The sequence below is a fragment of the Salmo salar genome, chromosome 17 (assembly GCF_965601325.2).
Source record: "Salmo salar chromosome 17, fSalSal1, whole genome shotgun sequence".
Classification (NCBI taxonomy): domain Eukaryota; kingdom Metazoa; phylum Chordata; class Actinopteri; order Salmoniformes; family Salmonidae; genus Salmo; species Salmo salar.
In genome coordinates, this window is record NC_138307.1 from 85,146,118 (window position 1) to 85,172,389 (window position 26,272).

The 26,272-nt window shown below is 49.3% G+C and overlaps 1 protein-coding gene across 7 annotated transcripts in view; it reads left to right on the forward strand.

The window, feature by feature from the left end:
- LOC123728277 (rho guanine nucleotide exchange factor 39-like) overlaps positions 1-26,272 on the forward strand; it is a 110,203-nt gene that overhangs the window by 71,914 nt on the left and 12,017 nt on the right. For all 7 annotated transcript variants that reach the window (XR_014381247.1, XR_014381251.1, XR_014381249.1 and 4 more), the window contains exon 8: positions 13,438-13,667. Coding sequence is in view for 1 of the 7 variants with exons in the window: in XM_082964296.1 (XP_082820422.1) it covers positions 13,438-13,667 (230 nt within the window). In the remaining 6 variants the exon portion in view is untranslated. The remainder of the gene's footprint in view (positions 1-13,437; positions 13,668-26,272) is intronic.

The window sequence follows — 26,272 nt, forward strand, 5'->3', positions numbered from 1 at the left end:
GTATGGATATTTTAATCAGATCTCAACATGCTAATTGGACCCAATATCAGATCTGGTCTTGGCCCTAATTGGTCGGGAGCGAGTGGGCCTTCCCTTTCTCCTGGTTTCTCTCTTTTTCATTCCCCCTTATGTATTTCTCTTTTTACTTGTGGAGTGGTGTCCCTCTTCTCCTTCTCCTCCTCTACCCCCGTCCTCCCCTCTCCCCCTGTCCTCCTCCTCCTCTCTCCCCCTCTCCTCCTCCTCTCCCCTCCTGTCCTCACCTCTCTCCTCCTCCTCTCTCCTCCTCTCCTCTCCTCTCCTCTCCTCTCTCCTCTCCCCTCCTGTCCTCCCCTCTCCCCTCCTCCTCTCCCCTCCTGTCCTCACCTCTCCTCCTCCTCTCTCTCCCTCTCCTCCTCCTCCTCTCCCCTCCTGTCTTCACCTCTCTCCTCCTCTCTCCCCTCCTGTCCTCACCTCTCCCCTCCTGTCCTCACCTCTCCCCTCCTGTCCTCACCTCTCTCCTCCTGTCCTCTAGCTGTCTTCCCCTCTCTCCTCCTGTCCTCCCCTCTCTCCTTCTCTCCTCATCTGCTCCACCCTCTCCTCCTCCTCCTCCTCTCCCCTCCTGTCCTCTCCTCCTCCTCTCTCCTCTCCTCCCGAGGGAGTGGTCCACGTGTAGAAGGAACAACAGAGAGATGTCCTCCTCGTGCCTCGATCACCCCGCCTGTCTCCCCACGGACCAATTACAGACTCATCTAGTGGACTGGCACATGAAAAGGAAGCTGTGTGTACACACACACACACACACACACACACACACACACACACACACACACACACACACACACACACACACACACACGTATGTGTCTATGGACACTTCTGTGTGTGTGTGTGTGTGCTTAGCACAAAAGGTGTTCAAGGGGTTCCATAAGCATGGCTGTGAATAGCTAGTGAGCAGCAGGTCTCATCTCTCTGTTCGTGTGGAGGAGGTTTTCATCTCATCCGTAATTCTCAGGCCCCTTTCAACTCTCCACTGAGCCTCTCTCCTCTCTTTCAGCCAATCAGGTCTGAATCCTCCTGACTAACATCAAGACAAGCACCAGTCTGTCTCAGCCCCTCCCTCACAGTCCCGCCACCCCAGCCCTCAAAGCCTCTCCTTCTTCCCCAGCACTTCTACTGTGGCTAAAAGAAAAACTAGATGCTTCTCTAGTGATGTGTCCCAAATGACACCCTTTCTCCTACATAGTGTTTAACCAGAGGTGAGGTGGTAGCCAGGCAGAGAGAGAGAGAGAGAGATGGAGTCCCTGGGTCATATTGAGTACTCCATCAGATGAGGAGGTAGCCAGGCAGAGAGAGAGAGATGGAGTCCCTGGGTCATATTGACTACTCCATCAGATGAGGTAGCCAGGCAGAGAGAGAGAGATGGAGTCCCTGGGTCATATTGAGTACTCCATCAGATGAGGAGGTAGCCAGGCAGAGAGAGATGGAGTCCCTGGATCATATTGACTACTCCATCAGATGAGGAGGTAGCCAGGCAGAGAGAGAGAGAGAGAGATGGAGTCCCTGGGTCATATTGACTACTCCATCAGATGAGGAGGTAGCCAGGCAGAGAGAGATGGAGCCCCTGGATCATATTGAGTACTCCATCAGATGAGGAGGTAGCCAGGCAGAGAGAGAGAGAGAGATGGAGTCCCTGGATCATATTGACTACTCCATCAGATGAGGAGGTAGCCAGGCAGAGAGAGAGAGAGAGATGGAGTCCCTGGGTCATATTGAGTACTCCATCAGATGAGGAGGTAGCCAGGCAGAGAGAGAGAGAGAGATGGAGTCCCTGGGTCATATTGACTACTCCATCAGATGAGGAGGTAGCCAGGCAGAGAGAGAGAGATGGAGTCCCTGGATCATATTGACTACTCCATCAGATGAGGTGGTAGCCAGGCAGAGAGAGAGAGAGAGAGATGGAGTCCCTGGACCATATTGACTACTCCATCAGATGAGGAGGTAGCCAGGCAGAGAGAGATGGAGCCCCTGGATCATATTGAGTACTCCATCAGATGAGGAGGTAGCCAGGCAGAGAGAGATGGAGTCCCTGGATCATATTGACTACTCCATCAGATGAGGAGGTAGCCAGGCAGAGAGAGAGAGAGATGGAGTCCCTGGATCATATTGAGTACTCCATCAGATGAGGAGGTAGCCAGGCAGAGAGAGAGAGAGAGATGGAGTCCCTGGGTCATATTGACTACTCCATCAGATGAGGAGGTAGCCAGGCAGAGAGAGAGAGAGAGATGGAGTCCCTGGATCATATTGACTACTCCATCAGATGAGGAGGTAGCCAGGCAGAGAGAGAGATGGAGTCCCTGGATCATATTGAGTACTCCATCAGATGAGGAGGTAGCCAGGCAGAGAGAGATGGAGTCCCTGGATCATATTGACTACTCCATCAGATGAGGAGGTAGCCAGGCAGAGAGAGATGGAGAGATGGAGTCCCTGGGTCATATTGACTACTCCATCAGATGAGGAGGTAGCCAGGCAGAGAGAGAGATGGAGTCCCTGGATCATATTGACTACTCCATCAGATGAGGAGGTAGCCAGGCAGAGAGAGATGGAGTCCCTGGATCATATTGACTACTCCATCAGATGAGGAGGTAGCCAGGCAGAGAGAGAGAGAGAGAGATGGAGCCCCTGGATCATATTGAGTAGCCCAGCAAAAGATAAGGAGGCTGATTGTGAGATAATAAGAAGAGAGGAATCAATGAGACATCGATACCACAGACAGTCTGGCTGGACGGAGTTATCCTGGGAGGCTGGAGGGGGGGGTTGTAGAGAAGGTGGGGGCTAGAGAGGTGGATGCTGGAGAGATGTCTGGAGGGATGGAGAGATGGATAGAGGGAGGGAGGGAGGCTGGAGAGATGGAGGGAGGTGAGAGGGAGGGAGGGAGGGAGGCTGGAGAGATGGATGAATGGAGGCTAATTTGGTGGGAAATCTGCCTGGAGCTCTGTCCTCTCCTAAGGCCTGGTCCGGCTCAGAGAGGGTAGGAGAGTGAAGGAGAGCATGCATTAGAGAGAGATGGAAAGGGGGGGAGAGAGAGAGGAGGGAGAGAGAGATGGAAAGGGGGGGAGACAGAGAGGGGGGAGACAGATGGAAAGGGAGGGAGGGAGGGAGACAGAGAGGGAAAGAGTGGGAGACAGAGAGGGGAGAGAGAGAGATGGAAAGGAAGGGAGACAGAGAGGGGGGAGACAGAGGGAAAGGGTGGGAGAGAACAGTGAATGAGAGAATAGAGATGAGTGATGATGACATGGATAACATGTCCTCGTTGGCTCTTAAAACGCCCAACCACAGCCCTAACCGAAGGTATTGACCCCATTTAACCTCCTGGGAAATCCAGTCCTTTTGACTGACCTGGAACAACTCGGGAGCGATCCCGTCCCTAACCTGGAACAACTCAGGATCGATCCCGTCCCTAACCTGAAACAACTCAGGATCGATCCCGTCCCTAACCTGGAACAACTCAGGATCGATCCCGTCCCTAACCTGAAACAACTCGGGAGCGATCCCGTCCCTAACCTGAAACAACTCAGGAGCGATCCCGTACCTAACCTGGAACAACTCAGGATCGATCCCGTCCCTAACCTGGAACAACTCAGGATCGATCCCGTCCCTAACCTGAAACAACTCAGGATCGATCCCGTACCTAACCTGAAACAACTCAGGAACGATCCCGTCCCTAACCTGAAACGATCCCGTCCCTAACCTGAAACAACTCAGGATCGATCCCGTCCCTAACCTGAAACAACTCGGGATCGATCCCGTCCCTAACCTGAAACAACTCAGGATCGATCCCGTACCTAACCTGAAACGATCCCGTCCCTAACCTGAAACAACTCGGGATCGATCCCGTCCCTAACCTGAAACAACTCGGGATCGATCCCGTACCTAACCTGGAACAACTCAGGAACGATCCCGTCCCTAACCTGAAACAACTCAGGATCGATCCCGTCCCTAACCTGAAACAACTCAGGAACGATCCCGTCCCTAACCTGAAACGATCCCGTCCCTAACCTGAAACAACTCAGGAACTATCCCGTCCCTAACCTGAAACAACTCAGGAACGATCCCGTCCCTAACCTGAAACAACTCAGGAACGATCCCGTCCCTAACCTGAAACAACTCAGGATCGATCCCGTCCCTAACCTGGAACAACTCAGGATCGATCCCGTCCCTAACCTGAAACAACTCAGGATCGATCCCGTCCCTAACCTGAAACAACTCAGGAACGAGCACTAAGGTTCATCCAATCATTCATGACATGACAGTGTTCTGGAACAAAGTCCACTTCAAATGAATCTCCCCCCGTACCATGTCACCCCAGTCCAGTGTCCCGTCCCTTCCTCTCACCCTGGTCCTTTGTTGTTCAACCTTCTTCACCTGGGCCTTCCTACACACACACACACACACACACACACACACACACACACACACACACACACACACACACACACACACACACACAGGGCTATCCTCCCTATATACACACACACACACACACACACACACACACACACACACACACACACACACACACACACAGGGCTATCCTCCCTATACACACCCACACACAGGGCTATCCTCCCTATATACACACACACACACACACACACACACAGGGCTATCCTCCCTATACACACACACACACAGGGCTATCCTCCCTATACACACACACACACAGGGCTATCCTCCCTATATACACACACACACACACACACCACACACACACACACACACACACACACACACACACAGGGCCATCCTCCCTACACACACACACACACCCACACACACAGGGCCATCCTCCCTACACACACACACACACACACACAGGACCATCCTCCCTACACACACACACACACAGGGCCATCCTTTACCCCCTGATGCCAGCCGACTGACCGACAGGTCTTTGTAGTAGAGAATTGGTAAGTCTTTGACAGCGGAGGTTGAAAGGAGAGAACATGGAGAGGGGAGCTCACAGTTCCTGCTCTTTGAACCCACGGCTGGCTGGAGGCTCAAAGGGCTGTTGATGGTTCTGTACTCGGTACTGCACAGACAAGGGCCCGGATGGCTGGAGGTGTGTGTGTGTTGTGTGGGTCAGGGTCAATTCCATTTGAAATTCCAGTAAATTCTGGAAGTACACTGAAATTCACATTTAAATCTCTTCAATGCTCGTCAATAACAAAAATGATGAATTGGAATTCGGAAATGGTTTACTTTCTGAATTGACTGGAATTTAACTTGAGTTGACCCTAACCATGGTGTTCCCCAGCCACTTCAATCTAAGAACACAGCATTTCAACCCCTATCTGCCTGCCTGCCTGCCTGCCTGCCTGCCTGTCTGCCTGTCTGTCTGCCTGCCTGTTCTCTGTGTAATTATGAGGTTGGGCGGTCTGAGTTGAACTTTTGGCCACCTGTTTTGAAGTGAAGAGACCCATTTAAATAGACATGACACCATCCAGTTAAACAAGTCTTATTACAGCCAGTCCCATCTCCTCACCTGGCAGAATAACCCCATGTTAAACAAGTCTTATTACAGCCAGTCCCATCTCCACACCTGGCAGAACAACCCCGTGTTAAACAAGTCTTATTACAGCCAGTCCCATCTCCACACCTGGCAGAATAACCCCGTGTTAAACAAGTCTTATTACAGCCAGTCCCATCTCCTCACCTGGCAGAATAACCCCATCGTTAAACAAGTCTTATTACAGCTAGTCCCATCTCCACACCTGACAGAATAACCCCGTGTTAAACAAGTCTTATTACAGCCAGTCCCATCTCCACACCTGGCAGAATAACCCTCTGTTAAACAAGTCTTATTACAGCCAGTCCCATCTCCTCACCTGGCAGAATAACCCTGTGTTAAACAAGTCTTATTACAGTCAGTCCCATCTCCACACCTGGCAGAATAACCTCGTGTTAAACAAGTCTTATTACAGCCAGTCCCATCTCCACACCTGGCAGAATAACCCCGTGTTAAACAAGTCTTATTACAGCCAGTCCCATCTCCACACCTGGCAGAATAACCCCGTGTTAAACACGTCTTATTACAGCCAGTCCCATCTCCACACCTGGCAGAATAACCCCGTGTTAAACAAGTCTTATTACAGCCAGTCCCATCTCTTCCCCGTGTTAAACAAGTCTTATTACAGCCAGTCCCATCTCTTCCCCATGTTAAACAAGTCTTATTACAGCCAGTCCCATCTCCACACCTGGCAGAATAACCCCGTGTTAAACAAGTCTTATTACAGCCAGTCCCATCTCTTCCCCGTGTTAAACAAGTCTTATTACAGCCAGTCCCATCTCCTCACCTGACAGAATAACCCCGTGTTAAACAAGTCTTATTACAGCCAGTCCCATCTCCTCACCTGACAGAATAACCCCGTGTTAAACAAGTCTTATTACAGCCAGTCCCATCTCCACACCTGACAGAATAACCCCGTGTTAAACAAGTCTTATTACAGCCAGTCCCATCTCCACACCTGACAGAATAACCCCGTGTTAAACAAGTCTTATTACAGCCAGTCCCATCTCTTCCCCGTGTTAAACAAGTCTTATTACAGCCAGTCCATCTCCTCACCTGACAGAATAACCCCGTGTTAAACAAGTCTTATTACAGCCAGTCCCATCTCCACACCTGACAGAATAACCCCGTGTTAAACAAGTCTTATTACAGCCAGTCCCATCTCTTCCCCATGTTAAACAAGTCTTATTACAGCCAGTCCATCTCCTCACCTGACAGAATAACCCCGTGTTAAACAAGTCTTATTACAGCCAGTCCCATCTCCACACCTGACAGAATAACCCCGTGTTAAACAAGTCTTATTACAGCCAGTCCCATCTCTTCCCCGTGTTAAACAAGTCTTATTACAGCCAGTCCATCTCCACACCTGACAGAATAACCCCGTGTTAAACAAGTCTTATTACAGCCAGTCCCGTCTCTTCCCCGTGTTAAACAAGTCTTATTACAGCCAGTCCATCTCCACACCTGACAGAATAACCCCGTGTTAAACAAGTCTTATTACAGCCAGTCCCATCTCTTCCCCGTGTTAAACAAGTCTTATTACAGCCAGTCCCATCTCCTCACCTGACAGAATAACCCCGTGTTAAACAAGTCTTATTACAGCCAGTCCCATCTCCACACCTGACAGAATAACCCCGTGTTAAACAAGTCTTATTACAGCCAGTCCCATCTCCTCACCTGACAGAATAACCCCGTGTTAAACAAGTCTTATTACAGCCAGTCCCATCTCCACACCTGACAGAATAACCCCGTGTTAAACAAGTCTTATTACAGCCAGTCCCATCTCTTCCCCGTGTTAAACAAGTGTTATTACAGCCAATCCATCTCCACACCTGACAGAATAACCCCGTGTTAAACAAGTCTTATTACAGCCAGTCCCATCTCCACACCTGACAGAATAACCCCGTGTTAAACAAGTGTTATTACAGCCAGTCCATCTCCACACCTGACAGAATAACCCCGTGTTAAACAAGTGTTATTACAGCCAGTCCATCTCCACACCTGACAGAATAACCCCGTGTTAAACAAGTCTTATTACAGCCAGTCCCATCTCTTCCCCGTGTTAAACAAGTGTTATTACAGCCAGTCCATCTCCACACCTGACAGAATAACGTGTTGTCACTTTTTTAATGTTTCCCCGTGTTAGACCATATTTTAAACCGCGTGGTATTTGACCTGCGCTTTGACCTCTTAAATAATCCCAGTCTGTAGCTGAAGCCCTCTCTCCTCATCACAGCCTACCAGGGCAAGAATGGCATTCGATCCATAAAAACGAATTGGCTAATACATGAAATGTCAACATCTCATGTATTAGCCATCCTACGGCTGCCAATCAACAGAGATGATGACATTCTCTCTGTGGGTCTGGGTAATCTGAGGGAAATATGTGTCTCTAATGTTGGCCATACATTAGAGCAGGAGGTTAGGAAGTGCAGCTGAGAGGCCTCCCGGGCGGCGCAGTGGTCTAAGGCATCGCAGTGCTAGCTGTGCCACCAGAGATTCTGGGTTCGGGCCCAGGCTCTATCACAGTCGGCCGCGACCGGGAGGTCCATGGGGCGGCGCACAATTGGCCCAGCGTCGTCTGGGTTAGGGGAGGGTTTGGCCGGCAGGAATGTTCTTGTCCCATCGCGCTCTAGCGACTCCTGTGGCGGGCCGGGCGTAGTGCACGCTGACCACGGTCGCCAGGTGTACGGTGTTTCCTCCGACACATTGGTGGCTTCCGTGATGGATGTGCGTTGTGTTAAGAAGCAGTGCGGTTTGGCTAGGTTGTATTTTGGAGGACGCAAGGCTCTCGACCTTCGTCTCTCCCGAGTCTGTACGGGTGTTACAGCGATGAGACAAGACTGTAACTCCATTGGATACCATGAAATTGGGGAGAAAAAGGGGGTAAAAATGTTTTAGTAAAAAGTGCAGCTCAGTTTCCACATAGCCTGTCTTCTCTTGAGAGCCAGGTCTGCCTACGGCGGCCTTTCTCAATAGCAAGGCTATGCTCACTGAGTCTGTACATAATCAAAGATTTCCTTAATTTTGGGTCAGTCACAAGGGTCAGGTATTCTGCCACTATACTCTCTGTTTAGGGCCAAATAGCATTCTAGTTTGCTCTGTTTTTTTTTGGTAAATTCTTTATCAAGTAATTATCTTTTTGTTTTCTCATGATTTGTTTGGGTCTAATTGTGTTGCTGTCCTGGGGCTCTGTGGGGTCTGTTTGTGAACAGAGCCCCAGGACCAGCTTGCTTAGGGGACTCTTCTTAATAAATACTTTTTTCTTTACATAGTTGAATGTGCTGACAACAAAATCACACAAAAATAATCAATGGAAATCCAATTTATCAACCCATGGAGGTCTGGATTTGGAGTCACACTCAAAATTAAAGTGGAAAACCACACTACAGGTTGATCCAACTTTGATGTAATGTCCTTAAAACAAGTCAAAATGAGGCTCAGTAGTGTGTGTGGCCTCCACGTGCCTGTATGACCTCCCTACAACGCCTGGGCATGCTCCTGATGAGGTGGCGGATGGTCTCCTGAAGGATCTCCTCCAAGACCTGGACTAAAGCATCCGCCAACTCCTGGACAGTCTGTGGTGCAATGTGGCGTTGGTGGATGGAGCGAGACATGATGTCCCAGATGTGCTCAATTGGATTCAGGTCTGGGGAACGGGCGGGCCAGTCCATAGCATCAATGCCTTCCTCTTGCAGGAACTGCTGACACACTCCAGCCACATGAGGTCTAGCATTGTCTTGCATTAGGAGGAACCCAGGGCCAACCGCACCAGCATATGTTCTCACAAGGGGTCTGAGGATCTCATCTCGGTACCTAATGGCAGTCAGGCTACCTCTGGCGAGCACATGGAGGGCTGTGCGGCCCCCCAAAGAAATGCCACCCCACACCATGACTGACCCACCGCCAAACCGGTCATGCTGGAGGATGTTGCAGGCAGCAGAACGTTCTCCACGGCGTCTCCAGACTCTGTCACGTCTGTCACGCGTTCAGTGTGAACCTGCTTTCATCTGTGAAGAGCACAGGGTGCCAGTGGTGAATTTGCCAATCTTGGTGTTCTCTGGCAAATGCCAAACGTCCTGCACGGTGTTGGGCTGTAAGCACGACCCCCACCTGTGGACGTCGGGCCCTCATACCACCCTCATGGAGTCTGTTTCTGACCGTTTGAGCAGACACATGCACATTTGTGGCTTGCTGGAGGTCATTTTGCAGGGCTCTGGCAGTGCTTCTCCTGCTCCTCCTTGCACAATGGCGGAGGTAGCGGTCCTGCTGCTGGGTTGTTGCCCTCCTACGGCCTCCTCCACGTCTCCTGATGTACTGGCCTGTCTCCTGGTAGCGCCTCCATGCTCTGGACACTACGCTGACAGACACAGCAAACCTTCTTGCCACAGCTCGCATTGATGTGCCATCCTGGATGAGCTGCACTACCTGAGCCACTTGTGTGGGTTGTAGACTCCGTCTCATGCTACCACTAGAGTGAAAGAACCGCCAGCATTCAAAAGTGACCAAAACATCAGCCAGGAAGCATAGGAACTGAGAAGTGGTCTGTGGTCCCCACCTGCAGAACCACTCCTTTATTGGGGGTGTCTTGCTAATTGCCTATAATTTCCACCTGTTGTCTATACCATTTGCATAACAGCATGTGAAATTTATTGTCAATCAGTGTTACTTCCTAAGTGGACAGTTTGATTTCACAGAAGTGTGATTGACTTGGAGTTACATCGTGTTGTTTAAGTGTTTATTTTTTTGAGCAGTGTATATTTTTTAAATCAACAAAGCATGAGAAGACTTTGCCTTTTGGTTTGTTTGTTTGTGTATCAATTAGGGTGTGCAGGGTGAATACGTGGTCTGTCGTACGGTAATTTGGTAAAAAGACAATTTGACATTTGCTCAGTACATTGTTTTCACTGAGGAAATGTACAAGTCTGCTGTTAATGATAATGCAGAGGATGTTCCCAATGTTGCTGTTGATGCATATCCCACGGTTGTTATTGGGGTCAAATTTGTCTCCGCTTTTGTGGATTGGTGGTGATCAGTCTTTGGTTCCAAATATCCGGGAAGATGCCAGAGCTGAGGATGATGTTAAAGAGGTTTAGTATAGCCAATTGGAATTTGTTGTCTGTGTATTTGATATTTTCATTGAGGGATATCATCAACACCACAGGTCTTTTGGGGTTGGAGGGTTTGTATTTTGTCCTGTAGTTCATTCACTGTAATTGGAGAATCCAGTGGGTTCCGGTAGTCTTTTTAATAGTTCATTCTAACATTTGTATTTGATCATGTATATGTTTTTGCTGTTTATTCTTTGTTACAGAGCCAAAAAGATTAGAGAAGTGGTTTATCCATACATCTCTGTTTTGGATAGATAATTCTTCATGTTGTTTGTTTAGAGTTTACCACTTTTCCCAGAAGTGGTTAGATTCTATGGATTCTTCAATTACGTTGAGCTGATTTCTGACCTGCTGTTCCTCAGCCTTCAGTGTTGTTTTTAATATCCATGGGGTGTTCTCTGTCTCTCTCTCTCTCTCTGTCTCTCTCTCTGTGCTCTCTCTCTCTCTCTGTGCTCTCTCTCTCTGCTCTCTCTCGGTCTCTCTCTCTCTCTCGTGTCTCTCTCTCTCTCTGTGTCTCTCTCTCTCTCTGTGTCTCTCTCTCTCTCTGTGTCTCTCTCTCTCTCTGTGTCTCTCTCTCTCTCTGTGTCTCTCTCTCTCTCTGTGCTCTCTCGGTCTCTCTCTCTGTGTCTCTCTCTCTGTGTCTCTCTCTCGTGTCTCTCTCTCTGTCTCTCTCTCTCTGTCTGCTCTCTCTCTGTCTCTCTCTGTGTCCCTCTCTGTCTCTCTCTCTCTCTCTCTCTCTCTCTCTCTCTCTCTCTCTCTCTCTCTCTGCTCTCTCTCTCTCTCGTGTCTCTCTCTCTCTGTCTCTCTCTCTCTGTGTCTCTCTCTCTCTGTGCTCTCTCTCTCTCTCTCTCTCTCTCTCTCGGTCTCTCTGTCTCTCTCTCATCATTCAATTCAATTCGCTTTATTGGCATGACGTAACATTGTACATATTGCCAAAGCTTATTTTGTATATTTACAATATAAAAAATAAATAAAAATGAGAATCAAAATTGTCAACGGGACAACAGTAACAACAATAACCAAGGGTCAAAATAACCATACATTCAACAATAACAATAACCATACAGTAGAGGACATGTGCAGGTTGATTGGTCTGTCAGACACTGTCCCTCATCTTATGGCAGGCAGCAATGTAGTGCGCTGCCAACACACATCTCTCTGCGTCCTCCCCCAACAGGACGGGGAGCCTATCCTCATCAGAGAGGTCTTTGAAACCTTGAATAAGGGTTTCAAATTTGGAGAAATTACACTCTCTAATTGTTTTATATTTTTGACATTTTGTCAGGAAATGCAGCTCCGTCTCAGGTTCTACTGTTGTGCAGTGGTTGCACAGCCTTTCCTCTACAGGGAGCCAGGTTTTCCTGTGTCTACCCTTCTCAATGGCAAGGCTGTGCTCACTGAGCCTGTACTTTGTCAAGGTTTTTCTAAGGTTTTGATCAGTAACCATGGTCAAATAGTTAGCCACGGTGTACTGTCGATTTAGGGCCAGATGGCACTGCATTTTGCTTTGTGTTTGTGCTTGTGTTTTCCAGTAAACAATGTAGTTTTGTTTTGACTGTGTTGTAATTTGGTTTATTCTGATTGATTGGATGTTCTGGTCCTGAGGCTTCAGTGTGTTAGTAGAACAGGTTTGTGAACTCAGCCCCAGGACCAGCTGGATGAGGGTCCTGAGGCTTCAGTGTGTTAGTAGAACAGGTTTGTGAACTCAGCCCCAGGACCAGCTGGATGAGGGTCCTGAGGCTTCAGTGTGTTAGTAGAACAGGTTTGTGAACTCAGCCCCAGGACCAGCTGGATGAGGGTCCTGAGGCTTCAGTGTGTTAGTAGAACAGGTTTGTGAACTCAGCCCCAGGACCAGCTGGATGAGGGTCCTGAGGCTTCAGTGTGTTAGTAGAACAGGTTTGTGAACTCAGCCCCAGGACCAGCTGGATGAGGGTCCTGAGGCTTCAGTGTGTTAGTAGAACAGGTTTGTGAACTCAGCCCCAGGACCAGCTGGATGAGGGTCCTGAGGCTTCAGTGTGTTAGTAGAACAGGTTTGTGAACTCAGCCCCAGGACCAGCTGGATGAGGGTCCTGAGGCTTCAGTGTGTTAGTAGAACAGGTTTGTGAACTCAGCCCCAGGACCAGCTGGATGAGGGTCCTGAGGCTTCAGTGTGTTAGTAGAACAGGTTTGTGAACTCAGCCCCAGGACCAGCTGGATGAGGGTCCTGAGGCTTCAGTGTGTTAGTAGAACATGTGAACTCAGGACCAGCTGGATGAGGGGACTCTTTTCTTTGCTCAGCTCTTGGCATTGCAGGGCTTGGTAATGATATGAGAGGGGGGTCGCTGTATTTTAGATGTTTCCAAAACTTAATTGCTCTTTTTTGAGTTTTTATTATTAGTGGATATTGGCCTAATTCTGCCCTGCAGAATTATCTATCTCTCTCTCTCTGTCTCTATCTCTCTCTGTCTCAATTTGTCTACCTTCGTTTCTCTCCATCCCTCTCCTACTTTCTTTCTCTTATATTCCACCTGTCATCCTTTGTTTTGTCTCACTCTCTTCTCTCTCTGTCCTTAAATAATGTTTCTAATTACGTTAGTTAATTAGGCTTCATTTGGTTGGCTTGGAGGATGGTTAGATTGACAAGGCAATTAGCAAGGTGACAACCAGAAGAAACACCTTATTAGGAATGAATGACAACTTGACAGACTGGTAGCTCCTCTCACCTCTCCCTCTCTCTCTCCCTTTTTCCCTGTCTCGCTCCCTTTGTCTCCCTCTGTCTCTGTCTCTCTCTGTACCCCACAGGTCGCTGGTACCTGCGTGAGGGCTGGCTGCGTACCGTCCCCCCTAAAGGAGCAGAGGTCAAGCCCAAAATGTTCTTCCTGTTTAGTGATGTCCTTCTCCAAGCCAAGCCCTGCCACCCTCTCCATCCCACCAACGGAGATAAGTTTGCTGGCCAGAGAGTCTACCCTCTGAAGAACTGTACTGTGGACAAGGTGTTTGGGCACACCAAGAGCCAGGGCGGCCTTCTCAGTGTGAGTGACAGGGAGGGGAGCGAATGGGAGGGGCTGTGTGGATGAATGGGAGGGGCTGTGTGGATGAATGGGAGGGGCTGTGTGGATGAATGGGAGGGGCTGTGTGGATGAATGGGAGGGGCTGTGTGGATGAATGGGAGGGGCTGTGTGGATGAATGGGAGGGGCTGTGTGGATGAATGGGAGGGGCTGTGTGGATGAATGGGAGGGGCTGTGTGGATGAATGGGAGGGGCTGTGTGGATGAATGGGAGGGGCTGTGTGGATGAATGGGAGGGGCTGTGTGGATGAATGGGAGGGGCTGTGTGGTTGAATGGGAGGGGCTGTGTGGTTGAATGGGAGGGGCTGTGTGGTTGAATGGGAGGGGCTGTGTGGATGAATGGGAGGGGCTGTGTGGATGAATGGGAGGGGCTGTGTGGATGAATGGGAGGGGCTGTGTGGATGAATGGGAGGGGCTGTGTGGTTGAATGGGAGGGGCTGTGTGGTTGAATGGGAGGGGCTGTGTGGTTGAGTGGTTGAACGGGAGCAAATGGGAGGGCTGTGTGGTTGAACAGGGGCCCTGGGCATCAGGTGTGGAGACGTTTAGTGATTTGCTGGTGTAGATATCAGTCTTATTCCCCTTCTCTCTGTGATGCTGGATTAGAGCACTGTGTCAAACCTCCCAATAACTTCCATAGACTGCTCTCTCTTTCTGTCTCTCTCCATCCTGCTCTATCTATCCATCCCTCCCTTCCTCTCTCTCTCTCTCTCCATCCTGCTCTATCCATCCCTCCCTCTCTCTCTCTCCCTCCATCCTGCTCTATCCATCCCTCCCTCTCTCTCTCTCCCTCCATCCTGCTCTATCCATCCCCCTCTCTCTCCCTCTCCCTCATCCTGCTCTTTCTGTTCTCTCTCTCTCTCCCTCATCCTGCTCTATCATCCCTTTCTCTCTCTCTCCCTCCATCCTGCTCTATCCATCCCTTTCTCTCTCTCTCCCTCCATCCTGCTCTATCCATCCCCTCTCTCTCCCTCTCCCTTATCCTGCTCTTTCTGCTCCCTCTCTCTCTCTCTCTCTCTCTCTCTCCCTCATCCTGCTCTTTCTCTTAAGAGTAACAAATAATTAAAGAGCAGCAGTAAATAACAATAGTGGGGCTATATACAGGGGGTACCGGTACAGAGTCAATGTGGAGGCTATATACAGGTGGTACTGGTACAGAGTCAATGTGGAGGCTATATACAGGGGGTACCGGTACAGAGTCAATGTGGAGGCTATATACAGGGGGTACCGGTACAGAGTCAATGTGGAGGCTATATACAGGGGGTACCGGTACAGAGTCAATGTGGAGGCTATATACAGGGGGTACCGGTACAGAGTCAATGTGGAGGCTATATACAGGGGGTACCGGTACAGAGTCAATGTGGAGACTATATACAGGGGGTACCGGTACAGAGTCAATGTGGAGACTATATACAGGGGGTACCGGTACAGAGTCAATGTGGAGACTATATACAGGCGGTACCGGTACAGAGTCAATGTGGAGGCTATATACAGGGAGTGCCGGTACAGAGTCAATGTGGAGGCTATATACAGGGGGTGCCGGTACAGAGTCAATGTGGAGGCTATATACAGGTGGTACCGGTACAGAGTCAATGTGGAGGCTATATACAGGGTGTTACGGTACAGAGTCAATGTGGAGGCTATATACAAGGGGTACCGGTACAGAGTCAATGTGGAGGCTATATACAGGGGGTGCCGGTACAGAGTCAATGTGGAGGCTATATACAGGTGGTACCGGTACAGAGTCAATGTGGAGACTATATACAGGCGGTACCGGTACAGAGTCAATGTGGAGGCTATATACAGGGAGTGCCGGTACAGAGTCAATGTGGAGGCTATGTACAGGGAGTGCCGGTACAGAGTCAATGTGGAGGCTATATACAGGCGGTACCGGTACAGAGTCAATGTGGAGACTATATACAGGCGGTACCGGTACAGAGTCAATGTGGAGGCTATATACAGGGAGTGCCGGTACAGAGTCAATGTGGAGGCTATGTACAGGGAGTGCCGGTACAGAGTCAATGTGGAGGCTATATACAGGGGGTGCCGGTACAGAGTCAATGTGGAGGCTATATACAGGGTGTTACGGTACAGAGTCAATGTGGAGGCGATATACAAGGGGTACCGGTACAGAGTCAATGTGGAGGCTATATACAGGGGGTGCCGGTACAGAGTCAATGTGGAGGCTATATACAGGTGGTACCGGTACAGAGCCAATGTGGAGGCTATATACAGGGGGTACCAGTACAGAGTCAATGTGGAGGCTATATACAGGTGGTACCGGTACAGAGCCAATGTGGAGGCTATATACAGGGGGTACCGGTACAGAGTCAATGTGGAGGCTATATACAGGGGGTACCGGTACAGAGTCAATGTGGAGGCTATATACAGGGGGTACCGGTACAGAGTCAATGTGGAGACTATATACAGGGGGTACCGGTACAGAGTCAATGTGGAGACTATATACAGGGGGTACCAGTACAGAGTCAATGTGGAGGCTAGATACAGGTACCAGTAGAGAGTCAATGTGGAGGCTATATACAGGTGGTACCGGTACAGAGCCAATGTGGAGACTATATACAGGGGGTATCGGTACAGAGTCAATGTGGAGACTATATACAGGGGGTACCGGTACAGAGTCATTGTGCGGGGGCACCGGTGTCGAGGTAATTGAGATAATGATGTACATGTAGGTAGAATTATTAAAGTGGCTATACATAGATGATAACAGAGAGTAGGAGCAGGGTTGGGGTGGGAGGGCAATGTAAATAGTCTGGGTAGTCATTTGATTAGATGTTCTGGAGTCTTATGGCCTGGAGGTAGAAGATGTTTAGAAGCCTCTTGGACCTAGACTTGGCGCTCCGGTACCGCTTGCCGTGGAGTAGTGGAGAGAACAGTCTATGACAAGGGTGGCTGGAGTCTTTGACAATTTTTAGGGCCTTCCTCTGACACCGCCTGGTGTAGAGGTCCTGGATGGCAGGAAGCTTGGCCCCAGTGATGTACTGGGCCGTACGCACTACCCTCTGTAGCGCCTTGTGGTCGGAGGCTGAGCAGTTGCCATACCAGGCGGTGATGCAACCGGTCAGGATGCTCTCGATGGTGCAGCTGTAGAAACTTTTGAGGATCTGAGGACCCATGCCAAATCTTTTCAGTCTCCTCAGGGGGAATAGGTTCTGTCGTGCCCTCTTCACAGCTGTCATGGTGTGTTTGGACCAGGTTAGTTTGTTGGTGATGTGGACACCAAGGATCTTGAAGCTCTCAACCTGCTCCACTACAGCCCCGTCGATGAGAATGGGGGCGTGCTCAGTCCTCCTTTTCCTGTAGTCCACAATCATCTCCTCAGTGTTAATCAGGTTGAGGGAGATGTTGTTTTCCTTGCACCACACGGTCAGGTCTCTGACCTCCTCCCTATAGGCTGTCTCATTGTTGTCGGTGATCAGGCCTACCACTGTTGACATCAGCAAACTTAGTGATGGTGTTGGAGTCGTGCCTGGCCGTGCAGTCAGTGCAGGGCACCATGGTGTTGAACGCTGAGCTGTAAGTCAATGAATAGCATTCCGTACTTCTCTCTCTCAATACAAATTGACAGTAAACATTACACTCACAGAAGTTCCAAAAGCATAAAGACATTACAAATGTCATCATGTGCATATTGTAGTTAAAGTACAAAAGGGAAAATAAACAGTGTTTAGTTTCTGAATGCTCTCCACATTGTCAATATGAATGTGGCTTCATGGTAAGCTGCCCTCCAAGCAGCCTTCATCTCCCAGAGCAATATGTTCTCTGTGGTTCCACCCTGACAGCTGTGTTCTGAGCAGCCTTCATCTCCCAGAGCAATATGTTCTCTGTGGTTCCACCCTGACAGCTGTCCTCCGTCCTGCCCGGCCCAGGAGACTGAGGGTGATATCTGTTCCATATATAGTGCGGTACTAATGACCAGTGAACCGAGGGTGGTGTCTGTGCCATATATAGTGCAGTACTAATGACCAGAGAACCGAGGGTGGTGTCTGTTCCATATATAGTGCAGTATTAATGACCAGAGAACCGAGGGTGGTGTCTGGTCCATATATAGTGCAGTATTAATGACCAGAGAACCGAGGGTGGTGTCTGGTCCATATATAGTGCAGTACTAATGACCAGAGAACCGAGGGTGGTGTCTCTTCCATATATAGTGCAGTACTAATGACCAGAGAACCGAGGGTGGTGTCTGTTCCATATATAGTAGGTATTAATGACCAGAGAACCGAGGGTGGTGTCTGTTCCATATATAGTAGGTATTAATGACCAGAGAACCGAGGGTGGTGTCTGTTCCATATATAGTAGGTATTAATGACCAGAGAACCGAGGGTGGTGTCTGTTCCATATATAATGCAGTACTAATGACCAGAGAACCGAGGGTGGTGTCTGTTCCATATATAGTAGGTATTAATGACCAGAGAACCGAGGGTGGTGTCTGTTCCATATATAGTAGGTATTAATGACCAGAGAACCGAGGGTGGTGTCTGTTCCATATATAGTAGGTATTAATGACCAGAGAACCGAGGGTGGTGTCTGTTCCATATATAGTAGGTATTAATGACCAGAGAACCGAGGGTGGTGTCTGTTCCATATATAGTAGGTACTAATGACCAGAGAACCGAGGGTGGTGTCTGTTCCATATATAGTGCAGTACTAATGACCAGAGAACCGAGGGTGGTGTCTGTTCCATATATAGTGCAGTACTAATGACCAGAGAACCGAGGGTGGTGTCTGTTCCATATATAGTGCAGTACTAATGACCAGAGAACCGAGGTGGTGTCTGTCCATATATAGTGGTATAATGACCAGAGAACCGAGGGTGGTGTCTGTTCCATATATAGTGCAGTACTAATGACCAGAGAACCGAGGGTGGTGTCTGTTCCATATATAGTGCAGTACTAATGACCAGAGAACCGAGGGTGGTGTCTGGTCCATATATAGTAGGTATTAATGACCAGAGAACCGAGGGTGGTGTCTGTTCCATATATAGTGCAGGTATTAATGACCAGAGAACCGAGGGTGGTGTCTGTTCCATATATAGTAGGTATTAATGACCAGAGAACCGAGGGTGGTGTCTGTTCCATATATAGTAGGTATTAATGACCAGAGAACCGAGGGTGGTGTCTGTTCCATATATAGTAGGTATTAATGACCAGAGAACCGAGGGTGGTGTCTGTTCCATATATAGTAGGTATTAATGACCAGAGAACCGAGGGTGGTGTCTGGTCCATATATAGTAGGTACTAATGACCAGAGAACCGAGGGTGGTGTCTGTTCCATATATAGTAGGTATTAATGACCAGAGAACCGAGGGTGGTGTCTGGTCCATATATAGTGCAGTACTAATGACCAGAGAACCGAGGGTGGTGTCTGTTCCATATATAGTAGGTATTAATGACCAGAGAACCGAGGGTGGTGTCTGTTCCATATATAGTAGGTATTAATGACCAGAGAACCGAGGGTGGTGTCTGTTCCATATATAGTAGGTATTAATGACCAGAGAACCGAGGGTGATGTCTGTTCCATATATAGTAGGTATTAATGACCAGAGAACCGAGGGTGATGTCTGTTCCATGTATAGTAGGTATTAATGACCAGAACCCCTGTGCTGAATAGAGATTCCTCTCCTGGTTCGTCTGTCTCATCAGTCTGACTGAAACGTCTCTAGAACGTCTGTCCACCGTCTGATGTGATGTGATGGTGGGCTTCTTGTCTCTGGTGAGAGACAGATGGACAGGACGGTGGGAGAAGTGCTCCTCTCTCTCCGTCAGATTAGATCCATCTCTTCTTCTCCTCCATCTCTATCTCCAGTAAATATATCTTCCTCAAGTCGTTTTCTGTCTCCCCTGTCGTTCCTCCAGCCGTCCCGTACGTCGGTCGCCCCTCTCCTCTGCCGGCCCACTAACCACTCAGCGTTGTCTAACGACACAAATGGCATTTCATTAGCTTGTTATCCCGCGGAGGCCTGAACGCTGTACACTCAATAGCATTATGGGTAATTTCTCATAAGGACACATTATTGATCCTGGGCCTGGCCGGGCCCCTACTCTACGTCTGCGTCCCAAATGGCACCCTATTCCCTATGTAGTGCACTACTTTTGACCAGGACCTATAGGGGTAGTGCACTACTTTTGACCAATAGTGGATCAGGTGGCATTTGGGCCGGTCTACCTGGTGCTCTAGAAACAGGTCTGTCAGCAGTCCCTGAATCCCTCCTCAACCACGCCATGAAGAATTAAACACAAATTCAATTTGACAGTGGTAAATACCATGGCAATCTCTATATGCAAAGGTTGGGGGGGGGTCGGTGGAGAAGGAAGAGCTTTTATGAAAATACCTCTTCCCGTTTAGTTTCTTCTCATTCGTGTTTGGGGACCACTCCTCACTCTCCCTTGCTCTCTCCCTTGCTCTCTCCCATCCTCTCTCCTCTCCTTGTCTGCCTCTCCTTCCCCCTTACTAACTATCCCCTCAATACTTGAGTATTATTCTGCGTCCGTGACAGATTCCCTGTGATGTATAAATAATGGAGCTAAATGATGCTCTGTGAGGAGAAGTGTTTCTCCGTCCTCTTAACGTTCTTATTATACAAAGTCATTTCTACCTAAGAGGGTCAGATTTCCTGACAAATCCCTAATTGCCACACGGCAATAGAAGTGGAATCTATTTGTGCATAAATCAACGCTCAGACTTTGGGTCTCAAGTGGCAGGTCGGGGAGGAGCCTAATATCATCCGTTGCAGGGAGAGAGTGGAGGAGAGGGAGGGAGGAGAGAGGGAGAGTGGAGGAGTGGGAGAGAGGGAGGAGAGAGAGGGAAAGTGGAGGAGTGGGAGGGAGGGAGGAGAGGGAGGGAGGGAGGAGAGGGAGGGAGGGAGGAGAGGGAGGGAAAGTGGAGGAGAGGGAGGGAGAGAGTGGAGGAGAGGGAGGGAGGAGAGAGGGAGAGTGAAAGTGGAGGAGAGAGAGGGAGGAGAGAGAGAGTGGAGGGGGAGAGAGGGAGAGTGGTTGAGTGGGAGGGAGGAGAGAGAGAGGGAAAGTGGAGGAGCAGGAGGGAGGGAGGAGAGGCAGGGAAAGTAGAGGAGAGGGAGGGAAAGTGGAGGGGAGAGGGAGAGAGGGAGAGTGGAGGAGAGGGAGAGAGTGGAGGAGAGAGGGAGAGTGGAGGAGTGGGAGAGAGGGAGGAGAGAGAGGGAAAGTGGAGGAGAGGGAGGGAGGAGAGGGAGGGAAAGAGTGGAGGAGAGGGAGGGAGGGAGGAGAGAGAGAGAGGAGGGGAGGGAGGGAGGAGAGAGAGGGAGGAGGGAGAGAGGGAGGGAGGGAAAGTGGAGGAGAGGGAGGGAAAGTGGAGGAGAGGGAGGGAAAGTGGAGGAGAGGGAGGGAAAGTGGAGGAGAGGGAGGGAAAGTGGAGGAGAGGGAGGGAGAGAGTGGAGGAGAGGGAGGGAGAGAGTGGAGGAGAGGGAGAGTGAAAGTGGAGGAGAGGGAGGGAGGAGAGAGAGAGGAGGGGAGGGAGGGAGGAGAGAGAGGGAGAGTGGAGGAGTGGGAGGGAGGAAAGAGAGAGGGAAAGTGGAGGAGCGGGAGGGAGGGAGGGAGGGAGGAGAGGGAGGGAAAGTGGAGGAGCGCGAGGGAGGGAGGAGAGGAGAGGGAAAGTGGAGGAGAGGGATGGAGGGAGGAGAGGGAGGGAAAGTGGAGGAGAGGGAGGGAAAGTGGAGGAGAGGGAGGGAGAGAGTGGAGGAGAGGGAGGGAGAGAGTGGAGGAGAGGGAGAGTGAAAGTGGAGGAGAGGGAGGGAGGAGAGAGAGAGGAGGGGAGGGAGGGAGGAGAGAGAGGGAGAGTGGAGGAGTGGGAGGGAGGAAAGAGAGAGGGAAAGTGGAGGAGCGGGAGGGAGGGAGGGAGGAGAGGGAGGGAAAGTGGAGGAGCGCGAGGGAGGGAGGAGAGAGAGGGAAAGTGGAGGAGAGGGATGGAGGGAGGAGAGGGAGGGAGAGGGTGGAGGAGAGGGAGGGAGAGAGTGGAGGAGAGGGAGGGAGAGAGTGGAGGAGAGGGAGGGAGAGAGTGGAGGAGGGGGGGGAGAGTGGAGGAGAGGGGGAGAGAGAGTGGGGGAGAGGAGGAGAGCGTGGAGGAGAGGGAGGGAGGGAGTGGAGGAGGGGGGAGAGAGAGAGGGAAAGTGGTAAAAACCCGTTCACTGAACTCTGTAATTAGATAATACTTTTGACGATGGTACATTTGAAATCTTAATCCATTTAAAATATAATGTGAGAGACTACACACACACACACACACACACACACACACACACACACACACACACACACACACACACACACACACACACACACACACACCCCCTCCTTCTAAACAGTCATTATCTTTCTTCAGGACAATATTATCACTATCTAATACCAGGTCTATAGACCTCTCTCTCTCCTTAGAGACACCATGTAAACTATCACTATCTAATACCAGGTCTATAGACCTCTCTCTCTCCTTAGAGACACCATGTAAACTGTCACTATCTAATACCAGGTCTATAGACCTCTCTCTCTCTCTCTCTCCTTAGAGACACCATGTAAACTATCACTATCTAATACCAGGTCTATAGACCTCTCTCTCTCTCCTTAGAGACACCATGTAAACTATCACTATCTAATACCAGGTCTATAGACCTCTCTCTCTCCTTAGAGACACCATGTAAACTATCACTATCTAATACCAGGTCTATAGACCTCTCTCTCTCCTTAGAGACACCATGTAAACTGTCACTATCTAATACCAGGTCTATAGACCTCTCTCTCTCTCTCTCCTTAGAGACACCATGTAAACTATCACTATCTAATACCAGGTCTATAGACCTCTCTCTCTCTCTCCTTAGAGACACCATGTAAACTATCACTATCTAATACCAGGTCTATAGACCTCTCTCTCTCCTTAGAGACACCATGTAAACTATCACTATCTAATACCAGGTCTATAGACCTCTCTCTCTCTCTCCTTAGAGACACCATGTAAACTATCACTATCTAATACCAGGTCTATAGACCTCTCTCTCTCCTTAGAGACACCATGTAAACTATCACTATCTAATACCAGGTCTATAGACCTCTCTCTCTCTCTCCTTAGAGACACCATGTAAACTATCACTATCTAATACCAGGTCTATAGACCTCTCTCTCTCTCTCCTTAGAGACACCATGTAAACTATCACTATCTAATACCAGGTCTATAGACCTCTCTCTCTCCTTAGAGACACCATGTAAACTATCACTATCTAATACCAGGTCTATAGACCTCTCTCTCTCTCTCTCCTTAGAGACACCATGTAAACTCTCTCTCTCTCTCACTCCCACACGTAAACACCCGGGGGCCTTGTCATCTCTGACCCGGGTAGTTTTCTGTTCTGTGGACTGCATTCTGTCTCAATTGGGACCCTTTTGTCAATATAGTGCACTACTTTTGACCAGGCCCCTTTTCAGAGGTGCACTATAAAGGGAATAGAGTGTCATTCAGGACACTGTCTGAGCCTGCAGGTAAATGGTAAAGGTCATTTAATATGTTGACAGTCTAATGCTGATACTCTCTAATGGGGTCCTGTCTGTCTGGTGGAAAATACCCCTGTTCTGGGCCTGGATAGACTCAGCTGTCATTGGTCTGTTTGGTGGAAAATACCCCTGTTCTGGGCCTGGGTAGATTCAGCTGAGCTGTCATTGGTCTGTCTGGTGTAAAATACACCTGTTCTGGGCCTGGATAGACTCAGCTGGTCTGTCTGGTGGAAAATAATGATAATGACCATTGTTGAGTCCAATGATAATGGCTGTTGATTCAGGGTGATGATGACCTGTTGATTCAGGGTGATAATGACTGTTGTTGATTCAGGGTGATAATGACTGTTGTTGATTCAGGGTGATAATGACTGGTGTTGATTCAGGGTGATGATGACCTGTTGATTCAGGGTGATAATGACTGGTGTTGATTCAGGGTGATAATGACTGTTGTTGATTCAGGGTGATAATGACTGTTGTTGATTCAGGGTGATAATGGCTGTTGTTGATTCAGGGTGATAATGACTGGTGTTGATTCAGGGTGATAATGGCTGTTGTTGATTCAGGGTGATAATGACTGTTGTTGATTCAGGGTGATAATGACCTGTTGATTCAGGGTGATAATGACTGGTAATTTATCCTGGGAAAATACGGAAGGCAGAAAACTAATGGGGAATGAAAAGGAGATGATTGTGGACTACAGGAAAAGGAGGACTGAGCACGCCCTCATTCTCATCGACGGGGCTGCAGTGGAGCAGGTTGAGAGCTTCAAGTTCCTTGGTGTCCACATCACCAACAAACTAACATGGTCCAAACACACTAAGACAGTCGTGAAGAGGGCACGACAAAACCTTTTCCATCTCAGGAGACTGAAAAGATTTCACATGGGTCCTCAGATCCTCAAAAGGTTCCACAGCTGCACCATCGAGAGCATCCTGACTGGTTGCATCACTGCCTGGTATGGCAACTGCTCGGCCTCTGACCGCAAGGCACTATAGAGGGTAGTGCGAACAGCCCAGTAGATCACTGGGGCCAAGCTTCCTGCCATCCAGGACCTCTATACCAGGCGGTGTCAGAGGAAGGCCCTAAAAATTGTCAGACTCCAGCCACCCTTGTCATAGACTGTTCTCTCTGCTACTCCACGGCAAGCGGTACCGGAGCACCAATTCTAGATCCGAGAAGCTTCTACCTCCAGGCCATAAGACTCCTGAACATCTAATCAAGTGACTACCCAGACCATTTGCATTGCCCCCCCCCCCTCTTTACGCCGCTGCTATTCTCTGTTATTATCTAATAATAGTCACTTTAATAACTCTACTTACATGTACATATTACCTCAACTAACCGGTGCCCCCGCACATTGACTCTGTACCGGTACCCCCTGTATATAGGCGCCACATTGACTCTGTACCGGTACCACCTGTATATAGCCTCCACATTGACTCTGTACCGGTACCCCCTGTATATAGCCTCCACATTGACTCTGTACCGGCACCTCCTGTATATAGCCTCCACATTGACTCTGTACCGGTACCCCCTGTATATAGCCTCCACATTGACTCTGTACCGGTACCTCCTGTATATAGCCTCCACATTGACTCTGTACCGGTACCCCCTGTATATAGCCTCCACATTGACTCTGTACCGGTACCTCCTGTATATAGCCTCCACATTGACTCTGTACTGGTACCTCCTGTATATAGCCTCCACATTGACTCTGTACTGGTACCCCCTGAATATAGCCTCCACATTGACTCTGTACCGGTACCCCCTGTATATAGCCTCCACATTGACTCTGTACCGGTACCTCCTGTATATAGCCTCCACATTGACTCTGTACCGGTACCCCCTGTATATAGCCTCCACATTGACTCTGTACCGGTACCTCCTGTATATAGCCTCCACATTGACTCTGTACCGGTACCCCCTGTATATAGCCTCCACATTGACTCTGTACAGGTACCCCCTGTATATAGCCTCCACATTGACTCTTTACAGGTACCCCCTGTATATAGCCTCCACATTGACTCTGTACCGTAATACCCTGTATATAGCCTCCACATTGACTCTGTACCGGTACCTCCTGTATATAGCCTCCACATTGACTCTGTACCGGTACCCCCTGTATATAGCCTCCACATTGACTCTGTACCGGTACCTCCTGTATATAGCCTCCACATTGACTCTGTACCGGTACCCCCTGTATATAGCCTCCACATTGACTCTGTACAGGTACCCCCTGTATATAGCCTCCACATTGACTCTGTACCGGTACCCCCTGTATATAGCCTCCACATTGACTCTGTACCGGTACCTCCTGTATATAGCCTCCACATTGACTCTGTACCGGTACCCCCTGTATATAGCCTCCACATTGACTCTGTACCGGTACCTCCTGTATATAGCCTCCACATTGACTCTGTACCGGTACCCCCTGTATATAGCCTCCACATTGACTCTGTACAGGTACCCCCTGTATATAGCCTCCACATTGACTCTTTACAGGTACCCCCTGTATATAGCCTCCACATTGACTCTGTACCGTAATACCCTGTATATAGCCTCCACATTGACTCTGTACCGGTACCTCCTGTATATAGCCTCCACATTGACTCTGTACCGGTACCCCCTGTATATAGCCTCCACATTGACTCTGTACAGGTACCCCCTGTATATAGCCTCCACATTGACTCTTTACAGGTACCCCCTGTATATAGCCTCCACATTGACTCTGTACCGGTACCCCCTGTATATAGCCTCCACATTGACTCTGTACCGGTACCCCCTGTATATAGCCTCCACATTGACTCTGTACAGGTACCCCCTGTATATAGCCTCCACATTGACTCTGTACCGGTACCTCCTGTATATAGCCTCCACATTGACTCTGTACCGTAATACCCTGTATATAGCCTCCACATTGACTCTGTACCGGTACCCCCTGTATATAGCCTCCACATTGACTCTGTACAGGTACCCCCTGTATATAGCCTCCACATTGACTCTGTACCGGTACCCCCTGTATATAGCCTCCAC